At 38.9% G+C, this 15309-nt stretch overlaps 1 protein-coding gene across 1 annotated transcript in view; it reads right to left on the bottom strand.

The window, feature by feature from the left end:
* The window catches only part of LOC115429438 (collagen alpha-1(XI) chain-like), a 73853-nt gene extending 58788 nt beyond the window's left edge, over positions 1-15065 (bottom strand). The window contains exon 1 of the mRNA XM_030148859.1: positions 14647-15065. Within this exon, the coding sequence (XP_030004719.1) occupies positions 14647-14749 (103 nt within the window). The 5' untranslated portion in view covers positions 14750-15065. The remainder of the gene's footprint in view (positions 1-14646) is intronic.
* Positions 15066-15309: the final 244 nt, after the last annotated feature.

Raw genomic sequence — 15309 nt, 5'->3', positions numbered from 1 at the left:
AGTAAAATACCGGTGTATTGAGGTTTTGCACATACGTCACATGATCATGTGGTTTTCTGTTTACGGCGCCATGTTGGTAGGCAAGCTTTCCTTGGATCGTACAATTGCCCATTGTTGGTGATATCTATCTTTCTCCTGTGTGGATCCACAATAACATAAAGCTTTAAGCAGTGTGATCATGGTAACCACATGTTGTGGCTGGTTGCAATAGATGAGTTTCATGTGATGTATGCATACATTAAGTCTTGGAGGAGGAAGTCACACCGAGTTCGTAGCATGTTAAACGATGGACCTGCTAAACTCCTGTGTGCCGTTTATTACTTAGCTGTCACCAATTATACGTTAGACATAAAGACCGCTCGGTTCCATTGGTGGCAGCGGTGGTTCTGTTCTGCCGACTGCTGTTTATAGTTATAACCGCGGTTAGCGTAGCTTCTCAGTGTAGTTAGCCTGCATGTCTGTTGCGCTTAGCGGTGTGGAAAAAAAGAATTGTCATCATGTGGTATGGTGCTGAAGACCCCTTTAAACCTACCAGGAGGACTTTCCCTGGCCTATCACCCTATAGAGAAAGAGTGACTGTGGATCTACCTGCTCCCTTTGCCGGCGATGGCAGCCAGAGTTTCCTCAGCTGGAAGTGGCAGTCGGAGCTACGGTGGGCGACACTGGTGGGTTCAGCGGGGAGCTGGTGAGAATACTTCCCACTCGTCTGTGCAAGTCTGCTTTTCTACTATGGGACAGCCTTCCCGATGCAGTCAAGTCAAATTATGCGGTCGTGAAAGAGAAGATGGGATCGGCTTTTGGACAGAGACAGTTAATGGACCGTTTTAGAGCTAACATATCGGCTTGTTCACGAGTTCCGGGGGAGAGCCCGGAGGTGTACGCAGCTGATGTGAGCTGGCTGGTAGCTGGTACTCGTGTTTTTGCCTCTGAGTTACGCGCGCATCACTGTTAGTAAACATTGAAACTCATCTATGGTGCCTTTATCACAAGCAGACATACTCGCAAATAACTAAACACGCAAACACGAGTCCAAAGAAAAACATGATATAAAGCAACAGTTCTGACTTTCTGGATCCAGATAGCGTGCCTACCAATATGGCGGTGTAAACAACAATCACATGACCAGTGACGTCAGCTGCAAGTCCTCAGTACATGTTAGCTCTACATGTCCTACGTCCTAACATTGGATAGCCTCCGCCCACTCAATCCAATGTCACCAAACAGACAATAGTTCATCTGAGGGTAGCTACTGCCTCATCTGATTGAACAAACAATATGAACGCATGACCCATCTGTTCATGGCGTCATGTGATCAGTCACATGCTCACATGTAGAGTGTGAAAGTGAGGTGGTTGTAAATATGTTTCTTCTTAACATGATACAGGTAGTCTTTTTAATGTTCTTTATATTGCATGTCCATTAGAGGTTGACCAATAATGGATTTTTAAAGACCATTACATTAACAATAGTTGAGAGCATGATAATAGTGATTAATCAGGTGATATTTCTACCCTCCTCCATGAATATTGATATTGACAGTACATTAAGTATGCCTCAAATTTACTATTCTCAAGTTGAAATGGGATAACTGCTGAACTGAACATCCAAGTCAATATAATACTTACAAATTAATGTAACACATACATTTGTATTATTAAACATAAAACTTAAAGGCACTGATTAATGAATTCAGTTGAGAAGCCTAATTCTAGTAATGCTGGTCCCCAATTTTTTTTTCAATTATCTACCTCAGAAATTAAAAGTGCTAAACCTTACATACTTGAATAAGATGCCTGGGAAAACAAATAACAAAAATGCTGGTTAGCTGATGTTTTAAATGTATATGTAAGTGTTATTAGACATATAAAATGGTTTAATGTCTATTTATCCAATAGGTTTATAAATGTTCCAGTATAAAGAACCTGTAACGTGAATGTATTTTAATGTGTAATGTCTTTTGAAGTAGATCTGGTAGCTCACACTCACATTCCCTTGGAGTAAAACCCATCTTCTCATTCATTCTCGCTGTTTCACATTTTGACCCAAGACTGTAACTTGGAAACTACAGCCAACCAACATTTTTTACTTGATTTTTTTTATTTTTTTTATTAGTGACTCAAATTTGGTAGAGTTTCACTACTTTTATTCTGGAGGTTTTTTTTTTTTTTTTTTTTTTTTTTTTTTTTACCTGTAGACCAGTGTGACTGGACACTATAGGCAGCAAGTTCTGCCATTGCTAATAGTTTGTATAACATCCTATCAATAATTATTATCTCTGGTACATGCAGAATAAGTTTATTCATCCCCAGGAGAAGTTTCATATTGTCCCAAATGTGAAGATGATGAAAATACGACTTACTAATCAGCACCACCACACAGTGCATTCATAAAATGTGTCTCAGTTGGAGCATTTACAGCAGTTTGTGACTCACTGCCTCTTACCATTACACAAACCACAACAAAAATTCTTCAGGCTGGGATAAAGATGCATGACAAGAAGAAAAGCCCCCATTTCTGCTCAGGTGGTAAAACACATCTACTCTTAAACATTATCGCAGACATGAGCAAATACCCTTGTGGTGGCAAAAAGGCACAAGCAGCTGTTCCACTTTTCTGTATTTGAACATGAAAACAACATATGCATATGTGCTCATTAACAGGAGGACTTCATTAGGGGGTTCGGAATATTTCGTTTTTTGGAAATAAAAGTGAAATACTGAATATTTTGTGCATGCACTGTCATGGTTTATTGGGACATGTGCACAAACTGAGGTTTATTGTTACCAAGTTATTAGCAACACCTGTGCTTTTTCCTTCAACACAAATTACAATGTCTGTTGAACTCCACTGCTTAAAAGACTTTGTTTCAGCACAGAATAAACTCTGTGAAACACCACTGTTGAGCTGCTCCTCTTTACAGTTATTTAAAACAATCAAAACGTTATGTATCCAAAGAGTTAAGTGTTCTTGACCAGCCCAATCCATCATCTGACCAAGCTCTAACTTCATCAGCCTCAACTAGACGGCATGAAAAAAAACACAAAAGAAGACTCTTGCTCTTCCCAGGCACTGTGTCTGAGAAGTAGAACAACATAGCTTTGTGACTTCAATACATATGCACAACTTGACGGGCACCATATTTGAAACACAATGGATTTTCTGGAAACCAGATGTCTGTGTCTCTGTTTGTGTGAGCAATAAGTAGGTGTTTTTTGTGTACAAGTGCGGCCGTATGTGTGTTTGTGATTAGTCTGTCATTATCTCAGTAATGGCAAAGAATGCAATAACATGTCTTTTTCAGAAACAAGTACTTATGTTTTACTGAACTTCACGAAAACATAGACTTAACAACAAGAGCCAGGGAACCTGTCATCAAAGTCCTTTACCTGATTCACTCAAACACTCTCTCCTTTTGCTTTTCATTGACATTTGATGGAATTAGTCCAGACGAAATGTAAGAATGGGAGAGGAGAAGCAGAAAGAGAAGAATAGCATGAGTGGACCATGTGTTTTCATTCTTAGTTCAGCTGGCTCTGATCAAAGAAACACACTGGAGAGTCTCTCCTGCTGTCTACAACACAATCTAGTCTGTCCTTTAGCACACACACATGTATACCTACCATTGGTGACACAGAGGGAACACAAAGCCATCACAAAAACAGACATGTACTACTTCTCTCCAACTCAGAATGTGAGGCTCTCCCGTTGAAATTACAGCTCACTGTCAAGTCTCTACATTTCAGTTGTAATCTTCTATCCTCTTGATCAAAATGAGCGACAGGGGGTTTCACATTCACATCAATAAAAGGCTGTTCTTCCCCTCAAACATAGATCAAAGACTACATCAATATTTGTCAAAAGGACTCAAACTATTCTTGGATGGCTACACATTGCTTTAGGTGGCTTTGTGCTCTGTTATGCTTGGATCTTGCATCATACAGTGACTTTTGGAGAACAAAGAGTGGGTGAGCTCTGTCAACACACACAATGCCATATGCTCTGTACTGATTAAATGCAGTCAGCGCTGCTTATTGACCACAAACATTACACATGGCAATTTTTTAAACATATATAAATTGTGATATTTCTATACAATTCAAAACAAAATGTCATCACTGAATAACACTAGAGTGAGAAGTGAGACTGTCACATCCAGTCTGCTCTCAGTTCAACATGAGAAGAAGTAGTGCTGCTGTTTGGGTTGGTGTCACGGATATAGTCAAAGAAATAATACATACAATACATGGTATCAGACTGGACCAGAAGGAGCAGCACTCTACCCGCTACTACACTGAAATATGTACCAATACAACAACTACTGCGCAATTACATTAATAATACTACCATTTCACTACATCTTAATTATGCATTACACAAATACATTTATATAGGAGGGAATATGTCTGTTATAACCAATCTCCAATGTCTAAAGCCAGTGTACAAGAGCAAAAACATGCACTTCTTCCTTCGGTGATAGGCAGTTGGGACCGGTCTGGCACCCCCATGACCCTCACAAGAGCTAAGTGGTTCAGAAAATGGATGGATGGATGGATGGTTTGTCAAGTTACCTGCTAATTGGGGTAACTACAGGGTGGGGAAGCAAAATTAACAATGAACATTTAGTTATTTTTTCTCAGCAGGCACTACGTCAATTGTTTTGAAACCAAACATATATTGATGTCATAATCATACCTAACACTATTATCCATACCTTTTCAGAAACTTTTGCCCATATGAGTAATCAGGAAAGCAAACGTCAAAGAGTGTGTGATTTGCTGAATGCACTCGTCACACCAAAGGAGATTTCAAAAATAGTTGGAGTGTCCATAAAGACTGTTTATAATGTAAAGAAGAGAATGACTATGAGCAAAACTATTACGAGAAAGTCTGGAAGATACTATTAAAGAAGAATGGGAGAAGTTGTCACCCGAATATTTGAGGAACACTTGCGCAAGTTTCAGGAAGCGTGTGAAGGCAGTTATTGAGAAAGAAGGAGGACACATAGAATAAAAACATTTTCTATTATGTACATTTTCTTGTGGCAAATAAATTCTCATGACTTTCAATAAACTAACTGGTCATACACTGTCTTTCAATCCCTGCCTCAAAATATTGTAAATTTTGCTTCCCCACCCTGTACTGGTAATTACTGTCCTTATATATTATGTGCAGTTGACACTGCTGTTATCAAACAACGATAAGTGTTAACATTTACCAAGCGGCTAAAACTACTTGGTAGTAATAGTAGTAGTAGTAATAGTGGTAATAGTTTAACCCTGTAAAGCCTGAACCATTAAATCATTGACAGAAAATTCCAGTTCTTTGAAACTGAAGCTTTTATTGGTCCTTCTGAACAACCAATAAACTTTTTTTTTTCAAATATCAATTTCCATGTATGAGTTTCAATTTTGTTTCATATTTGATACATCAGGTCTCAATGCTCAAATATTATTATTTTTTGAACAAAAACACAATATAACACAAATATGTCTAACAAACTGGTAAATCCTTTTCAAAATTGGCAAAGTTCTGCCTCCTCCCTCATTAATGACAATCTTGTAGCGTCACTGGAAAGGCCTCTGGTGAACAAATTCCTCCCCCCTGGTGGAATATCCATGTATTGCACGTATCTAATTGTATACATCAGGTTTTTCAAGAAAAAATATCACACTGATCATGTAGAGGGCTTCAAAACTCATGTATCAAATATGATACATTAATGTCACTGTTTTTCCAAAGGGGGTCTGGCAGATTTGAAGCCAGTTGGAAAGGACTGTCTGAGAGCAAGGTGAAGCACACAGCTTTATATGCTACCAGACCTGCAAACTCAGAGGGGCTGAAAAAGGTGACAAACTAAATCACCACCTGGGGGCCACCTGACTAACGTCCTAATACCCCATGGTTTGGAGCATGTGCATAATTCCTAGGGGGTAAAAAAAAATACAGTAGTAAAAATTATAAGCAACAGCCACCAAAACACTCACACGATGAATTCTATCAATGTCACCGAAGATTCTGAAAGTCCATTTTTGAATTTAGAGGATCCACGTGGATGGCTAATTTTGAATTCAAAATGGTGAATTTCACTGAAAGGTGACTACTTTGCAGGTGTGTGCTACTATGCTATACGATGCTATTATTAGTACTTCAACATATTATTAAAAAAGCTGTACTTGATGGTTTTCTGAGGCAAACTGCAGAACAAATGCGCTATATTAGAGTGACTGAAATAAGTAAAATAAACAACTAAATCCGCTGACCATATAGAGAAAAGTTTGCTAAATAATTTAGATAAATGTTTGGGGTATGGAACAAAATGTCATTTATGTTCATACTTACTTATTGTGTTTTAAGTATCTTTTTAGTGTGGACGTATGGCTGTAATTTCTGTTTTGTGTAACTTCTGCTACTGTTGTCTTGGTCAGGACACTCTTGAAAAAGAGATTTTTAATCTCAATGACCTTTTCCTGGTTAAATAAAGGTTAAATAAAATAAGAAATAAAAAAAAACTATATTTTCCAACATATTTTGCACCTCAAATTCACACAGTCTGGTCAAAACACTGTGACCACCAAATCAAAACATCTAAATGACAAAGCATCAAACTGCATCAAAACTCACACGCTACTGGTTAAAATGTCTTTGCTGCAATTTCATTGTTCTGTTGTTAAAAACACCCGCAGTCTAAACCACTCTACCTGTCTAACCTAAATATGTCCTTTAAACATTTGCGCTCCAACTGTCAATTACAGGGACCTTGCTCATCAATCACTGCACAAAAACTTTTCCACATGAGTCATGAGTGGCAGGGTCCACACATGTTTAGGTAAACTCAGGGTCACACATGAATGTAAACCTTAAAAAACACTGACTCTTAAGTTTTTGCAGAGAAAAATGCTTTATGTAATCCGATGAATGATAACCAAATTCAGACTTGCTTCTGATGTTTACTAGTCTGGGAACCAGATGATTGTGAGAGTTCATGTTTCATCTGACCCTACTACTTTTGAAACACTCACACCTGGCCAAGATCAGTCCAAGCCAATCACAGTGTTTATCTGATATGAAGCAGATTTGATATCAAGGCTGACAAAAGTGAACAAAATTTCTGAACAATTTAAGTGATACTTAACAGTAAAACATGTTTACTGGGCTGTAAACAGAATGACTCATATGTAATGAAACACATCGGTGCTGGTGATAATGCACATACAAAACAACAGCTCAACATCCCACTTTCTTTTTGAGGATATCCACCAACTTGATGACATAAAACTATACTTTTAGTAGTGCTTTAGTGCGACTCCACATCATGTACTTAGTATAAAAAAAAATCAGTGTTACTGTCTCTAATTAGAGGTGTTCGGTCCACCTGTCTGCCCATCAGATTCTTCCAAACTTCATTCATTTCCAATAGGTTGAACTCTATTCCGAAACAATGGGCTCATATTGAGGCCACAATTTTACCTCATACAACCACTTTCTGAATTGGTTCTTTTTTGATAGTATCTTTTTTGTTAGTATTAAAAAAAAATCACAGTGACACAATAACACGGGTTGCATAATTGATCTATATCCGGAAAATCTGGTAGGGTTAAAGGCACTTCAGGGCTTAAATTCTCTGTAGGAAAGGACTGTATGAAGCTAAAAAAACCCCAAAACTATCCCTCAGCCTTTACAAGCCTCATGTGGTTTGACAGGTGAGTTGTGATTCTCTGTTATACGGATGTCACTGAACTACTCAACATCCAGTCTTGGACATTCAGACTCATAATCTACATCTCAGCCTCTTTCCGACTCTGCAGGCTCATGCAGAGATTGGAGCTCAGAACTGGGGTTAAAGCAGATGGGCCAGAATCTGAATCGATGAACATGTCAGTATTGTATTAAGAGACCTGGACAATGCGTCTCTTACCTTTCATTGCTCTCATTGGTTTTAGGTCTATCCAATTATGACCTGACTTATTTTAATTTGCATCTGTTGATAACATCAGTTATAAGTGTTCCAGACTAAAGTTCAACTGATCAGGTGCAGAGTGTTGAAATACAGAAAAATGTTCTTATGCCAAATATGCACACCAGTTCAGTGCTAACCCAGTTACCATATTTCGTTTTCATCAAAAAAGTTGCTTCGGGCAGGTCTGTCTTTAACCCACACGCTGATAAAAAAAACACCTCGAACCATTAAACCCTGAGCAAAGGCTGGAAATGTGCTCGAGCTCAGCATTTTGCATTCCCATTTTTCTGTAGAATGGTAGGTCATTATCTGAGCTTCATTTGCTTAAACAGCTTTTTGCTAAACATAATGTTATTGTTGTCTTTGTGGAGTTCAAATAACACTGTGCATTACAGATGTTTGACACAAGGCCAAAGCCATGAATGTCAGCGCACAAGAACCTTTAGGTGTGGCCAAGTTATAGTGTATTGTAGGTTGGTTATGTATGCAAAAATCAAAAACACTGGTTGGAATAAAGAATTTCACTGGTGAATCTCACGTAATTAGGTACCTGTTGAGCTGCTCATTAACACAAATATCTAACAGGGCATTGACATGGATGCAACTCAAAGCATTAAGGCATGCTGACATGGTCGAGATGATAGAAACAAAGCATCAGAATGGAATGAAACTTATTTAAGAGGCTTTGAACATGACACTGTTGCTGATGCAAGAGGGATTCACCTGAACATTTCACAAACTGCTGATCTACTGAGATTTCCACGTACGAGCATCTCTAGAGTTTACAGAAAATGGTGCAAAAGAGAGAAAATATTTGACAAAGGTGAACATGCCTTGTTGATGCCAGAGCTTAGAGGAAGGCCAGGCTAGTTTAAGCTGATAGGAAGGCAACAGCAACTACTGGTTATAGCCAAGGCATGCAGAAGAGCATCTCTGAACACAAACCTACTGACGCTTGAAGCCGATGGGCTACAGCAAAAACATATACAATCACTGGTCAGTTTATTAGGTACATCTGGGACTAGCAAGGTGTTCTTAATAAAGTGGCCTTTGAGTTCTGCTGGAAGAAATCCACTTAAACAGGGATTCATCCAAGACCCCACATCATATGAAATAGTTTGAACTCATTTGTAAATTGGTTGACGGTGCCAGGCTAGAGGTTTAAACTATTTTGGTGTTTGTACCATCTTGGGAAACGATCCTTTTCCATTGTGGCTTTGGTTTAAAAGATACCATCTCATCCTTACACTTAAACAGTCTAATTGTTTGCCTGAGGTGAACTCTAACAGGAACACATGGCTGGTTGTGGTTCTGTTTTTCAGCTCAAGGACCCACTCTCTCAAAAATATAAACACCATAAAAACTTCTAAAGTCATATTAATCAAGAAGGAAGCAGGAGATTCACAATTACTGAAAACCACAAAAGACCGGTGTTCAAGTTCCTAAAATGTTGCTGCCAGTGTTTGCAGATGGGAAGCAGTTAAGGGATTATTGGCTGTGTCATTAAACTCCTACTGGCCTGAGCCTACTAGTGAGGACCTGGTGTTTTACAGAGAGTGAAACTACTCCCAGACAGGTGAAAAAGAATATGTTGGCCATTCCAAAGAGAGATAATGAGATGCAAGGAAAAGGTAAAGAAAAAACATTTAAAAGCATTACATATGTGATGGGGCACTGCTGCTGCTCTCCTGTCTTTGGGTAAAAAAAAAAAAGTCAACCATGCTGTGCCACTGGCCACTTCCCAATCAGTGATATCATTCCAGATGTTTCCCATCAGCTGTCAAATTAAAAACACCAGTGGGGCCAGTGGTGAGCCATTTCTGAAATCGTCTACCTAAACTGGCCAATGCAGACACACTTTCATAATTCTGTGTGTTTGCTAAGGATACTTGAAAAGCTTTGTTGTTGTTTTTTTTCAAACCAGACTGAAATAGCAGCAGAACAAGTTGGAAAATGAGGTACTTTGTAACATGTGTCCATCTGGCTCAAAGCCTCACCAGATGGAGAACACAGATCTCCAACCAGTTTCCTCACTGAACAGAACTGTACATCCAGTTTTCCCTCTCAGAACATACCACCATTTCCTACATTTACATCTTCCACAAAACAAAGACGCCTAAGGGGTTCTATGTAATGTTAATATTCCAAACTCTTACATACCAGAACAGACTTCGGATTAAAACCACCAGTGAATCAACACTATATACCCAGACTTTATCAGTCACTGAATAAAGTATAAAGCTCATTGTTCACACTCATCTGTATCATGGTATTACCAAATTTTGTTCTTCAAACTTAAACTCGCAGACACTTATTTTAACAGTCAGTAAAATAACACTGTGTCTTATAATCTTCACATCCTGCATCAGCTGATAGTTTACATTATAGCTCTGTTAGCTTAGCTCTGTTTTTAAACAGAAAACAGCCATAGTAAAACCACAAATCACCTCTGTTTTCTGTACAGTTTGTGTTGTCAGTATCTGCAGTTCTGCACTAAAGATCTGTTTCACAGTTTAGTCTGAACAGTGGATCAACAAACGCTAACATAGCAAACATAATAACATCCCATAATAACTTTATACCTTCATAAGCCTCAGAATCACACTCACCCATGTAGAAGAAATGATGACATTTCAGCATCAAAATCCATTGTTTTCATTTAGAGCTGTGTCCAGTGGTGAAAACAACAGCTTCTAATTTTATTATCACTTCTTTTCTTTGACTGTTCTTTGAGAGTTATTTCTTTCTGGTTCTCGTCCTACACTTGGCCTTGGCCAGCAGAGTGACTCATTGCTCCCTGTAGTGGTCAGTGTGACTATATTCAGTTCATATCTCTACAATCCAATACATTGGCATCTATGGCAAATCTTCAGAGGTCTTTATTGGAAACACTTTAATGAAAATTGTAGGTCACTTATTAGGCTATTTGAATGTAGAAAAACTACAAATAGCCAGATTAAGTATTGCATTGAATCACTGTTTGAACTAATGTAGTTTCACTTCACCATAAATAGATGATCCCTTCCACATTAAATCTAAGATGAGAATTTGGGGTTTATACTTATATTTCAAACAGTAGTTTTGTATATAATTAAGACTTAATGAAAAGGGTGGATGTTAAAAGGCTGATACAAAAGAAAATGGGGTAATTTCAGCACTTTGTCACTCAAATTATTCAGTTAATTTTGGAGCTGCAACAAATATAATATAAGTTGTTGAGAATAAACTTATATGTGACTACTTTGATAATTGGTCTCAGTAATTTTTTTTAAGAACAAAAAGTCTGAATTTGAATATTTTGTAGTTTGGGCCATCCTCTATTATGAAGAACTGAATGTCATTGGGTAATGGACAAAACAAGACATTTGAGGATATCAGTTTGGTCTTTCTCATCATTTTCTGACATTTTACAGAATGCAAAATTAAAGGTGTATTCATACCTACTTTGTTTGGTCCGTTTAAAACGGACCAGAGTTCATTTCCCCAAAAAGTCCAGACTTTTTTTTAGGTGTGAATACATGAAAAGAGGTGATGACATGCACATCCAGTACTGAAAGGTGTGCAGGATCCCAAAAAAACAGTGGATGAAAGAATCAGATGAGGTCTGCACAACCTGTGAGCTCCCAAAAATTATTTATTCACCACAAGTAGTGACATTTCAGGCCATAGCCCTTCATCAGACATGACTGATGAGAATGCAATCCAACCCAAAGGAAAAAAACAAAGTCTGCATTTGATCTGAATCAAATAAGCGGATCAAAGGACTTTCCAGGTGTGAATACACCCTAATTGTTGGTTGCTAATCTATGGTATATTTTCAAGACTGGATCCCAGAGATGCACCAGTCTATCAGCTGAATATTGGTATTGGCCGATTTTAATCTTTCTGACTGTCATCATACTGTCAGAAAATAAGGTGAAATTCACCAGTGGCCAATGTTTATCTTTTGCTGAGCCTCTTGTCTGATTACAGTTCAGCTACAACATATGACTGCAGCCATACTCCATTCAGTTCTGTTCCAGTGATTCAAAGGAGTCTTTCCTGAATTCACAGTGGCTCATGTTGTGTTGAACCACCTCAAGTAGTAAATGTGGGCACTGAACTATATTATAGGTGAAGTTCATTGAGGTAAAATATGAGTTTAGACAGCCAGTAATTTGCATACTCACAAAACACCAAGAAAAACAAACTGGCATTGCCCTCATCGTTATTCTAACCATTGGTATCAGTCCAAATATCTTAATTTTACCTATGTTACACTGTAGACCTAAATACTGAATACTCTGCATACTTTGAAAACCAATAACCAGTGGGGGTCAAGCCTATCGCAAAGTAGATGCATAAGTTATGTACAGACAGTAAGACACGTAGAAACACCTAAGGCCAGACTGTGACGGGCTTGACCGAAAGTTGACCACATTGCTGAGATGACTCTGATCATAATTCACAGTGAGGATGCTGACAGCCAGGTGTGTGACTGCATTTAACAGTAGCAAAAAACCAAGAGTGAGATGTAACTGAAGACAGTTTCATAAGGGCCTTAAGGAGGAGTCTGTCCAGGAAAAGAAAGTGTACGCATCATATTATATAACCCTGCACATTACATGTGAATGCATGTGCCTGTGTCTTTCTGCAGGGAAGGGGGAGCTTGAGAATAAAATTTATCTCATAAAAAAGTTGTGTTATACTGACTGCCAGGTGTGAGGCATGCAACAGGGTTTTATGCCCTGACCTGGTTTGACCCCAGATGACCTCAAAAGTTCAGAGGTTGCATTAGTCACTTAAGTAATGACCTTTACAGATAGCCTTGTAGACAAGCCCCTCTGAGGTTTGTCCTGGTTTGCTTGTGTGTTACCATATTAAATAATAACATCATAATAGAGTAAAAGAACCTCTGAAGTACTTGAATATATCTACCATGAAAAACAACCTATTTAATCATTTAATCATTAATTTTATTATACCATTAACTATTTTTACTATCTCGTGACAAGTTTCAGAACAGAGAAGGATACAAGAGATGATAATGGCTAATAGTGATTAAAAGATTTTGGTACATAAATAGTTCTGATTCCCCAGCATCTTCACAGACACAGCAGGTGGAGTCAACATGGTTGCATCTTTGCCAAGTCACCTGCTCGCAGAGTTTTTGGCTTTCACTGTGAATTGTTGATGAAGTCCCAAATAAAGCCGGCCGGTGTGAAATTAATCGCAATCAAAACACAGACACAAGAGTCATTAACAGAGTCATTAAACAAGTCGACAGATGTATTGAGTCTGAACTGGAATGAGTCTGTGTGCATTCATTGGACTTTTGCCTCAAGGAGCATGTGTCAAATGTGTACTACAAAAATGGACTACAACAGGGGGAAAAAAGGTAATGAGTCTTATCTGGTTTTAAGAAAAAATAATTGTATCAAGCATGTTTTTTTTTCATAAAAGTAGTCTCATCCTCATCCTCAAAAGATATTTGGGGTAACATTCAGCTACATTTAATCAGTAACAGGTTTAAACAGTGGTTTACATTATATCCCACATGAGGAACTTTACTTATTGTAAGAGTGAAACAACTTGCACATTTTCTCTATTTAAAATCCTTTTTCTTCTTCTGTGCTTCTAGTAAGTGTTAAGTTTGCCATTTCCACCAATAAGTCCATAATGATCTTTCAGTTTTATTTTAGTTGTAAGAAATGTGCTCTGCTTTTACATTTTGAGCAAGACAATTTTGAATATTTGGCTTTATTTGGTTTTTGCAGTGCATTTGCAGTAATTATTTTCTCATTTTACTTTTCTTATATCTTATATTTATAATTTACAAGAGAGACAACATCTGGAGAATAAAGAGGATTCTGTTTCTAATTCTGTCTCCAGAGGTGATTTTCCTTAAAAAAAAAAAAAAAAAGAAAGAAAGAAAAAGAAAAACGTCTAAAAAAAACAATGAATCTACAAACAAAATACATGCAAACTTTTCAAATAACTGACTTAATATTGCAGCTCTTTGTTCTGTTGTTACTAATCCTTTAACTAAATACACATATCATTATTTCAGCACTAGAATATTGGTTACTGAGACTTGGTTTACAAATATGATGCACAGCAGCAACACCAGGTTCTAAAACCCTTAGATGGACCAAGTCCACATGGGTCCAGAGGAGGTCCAGGGGCTGCAGAACAACTAAGGTTGATCTGCTCTTGAATCTGTTCCCCGTTACCCAGCTGTACAGGTTAAATATCCTGTATTAGAGCACAGACCGATGCTGCAGGTATGGCAGAACAAGTCTAGACATATAGGCCTATAATGTCTAGAGCTTTGCACTGTCTACTAAATGTGCAGTGGGTTCAAGTAGCCGAGAAGAAGGAGTTCAGTTCAGTAAGCTTTAGGCCTGCATGACAAGGCTTGACAAAACCGTCATAATGGAGCCTGTTTTGTGGAAGTTAAGAGGAAAATGGCTTCTTCAAGGTGTGTGTGCGTGTGTGAGGGGGGGGGGGGGGGGGGGGGGGTTAAAGCTCACACAGGAGATAAAGCTGGCAACAAGGAGACATTAAATTACTGGTCATGAATGGGTTACATGTTTTTTTCATGTTAATTGTCCAGAACTTAATGATGTGACACAGAGAAAGAGGGAGGGGTTCATTTAGAGCCGAGAACTTTATAAAACAACACAATGCTGCTTGATGTTTGAGCCTACCTGCCCTCGAGGTGTCAAACAGTGTCACGAGCACCAACAGCAGCCATGTCCCGCGCACCAAGCTCCATTGATCCATCACCGCCCGTGAACGTGAGAAGCCCATGAAGACTATGAAGAACACGGTGGTCAGTGTGTGTCCCCTCGTGGCTCCCCTCGCGCTCCGTGGGACACCTGCACTCAGAGGAACCAACCAGGACTCTCTGCACGCGACTGCTTTATCACACCGGGAGCCGCCTCGCGCGCACACTCCGCTTCCTTCTCTCCCTCCTCCAGTTGGCAATTAAGAGCGCGCGTGCATGCGGGGAAGTTAATTGCAAATGGTGGTGAAGATGCAGATGAAGATGTGTCCGGTTTTCTCCTCAATGGACGGATGAAGAAGGGAGACCAGCGGGGGGAAAAGTCCCTTAATCTTTCGGAAGGTGTTTCCTTCTTCACCCGCAGAGAACTTTCCTCACTTTCTCTCCCCTCTCCTCCTCCTACTCCTCCTCTTCCTCCCCTCTACCCCTCCCTCGAGACTTCGGAGCGTGGGGGAACATAATTACTGCCCGTGTCATTATCAGTATCATCACTGTCTGAGTGATTTAGAGCACGGGTGTCAAACTCATTTAAGTTCAGGGGCCACATACAGCCCAATATGATCTCAACTGGGTCAGACAAGAAAGG

Source organism: Sphaeramia orbicularis, chromosome 1 (genome assembly GCF_902148855.1).
Source record: "Sphaeramia orbicularis chromosome 1, fSphaOr1.1, whole genome shotgun sequence".
Classification (NCBI taxonomy): Eukaryota; Metazoa; Chordata; class Actinopteri; order Kurtiformes; family Apogonidae; genus Sphaeramia; species Sphaeramia orbicularis.
The sequence above is the reverse complement of the archived record's forward strand: the minus strand, read 5'-3'. Positions and strand labels throughout refer to the sequence as shown.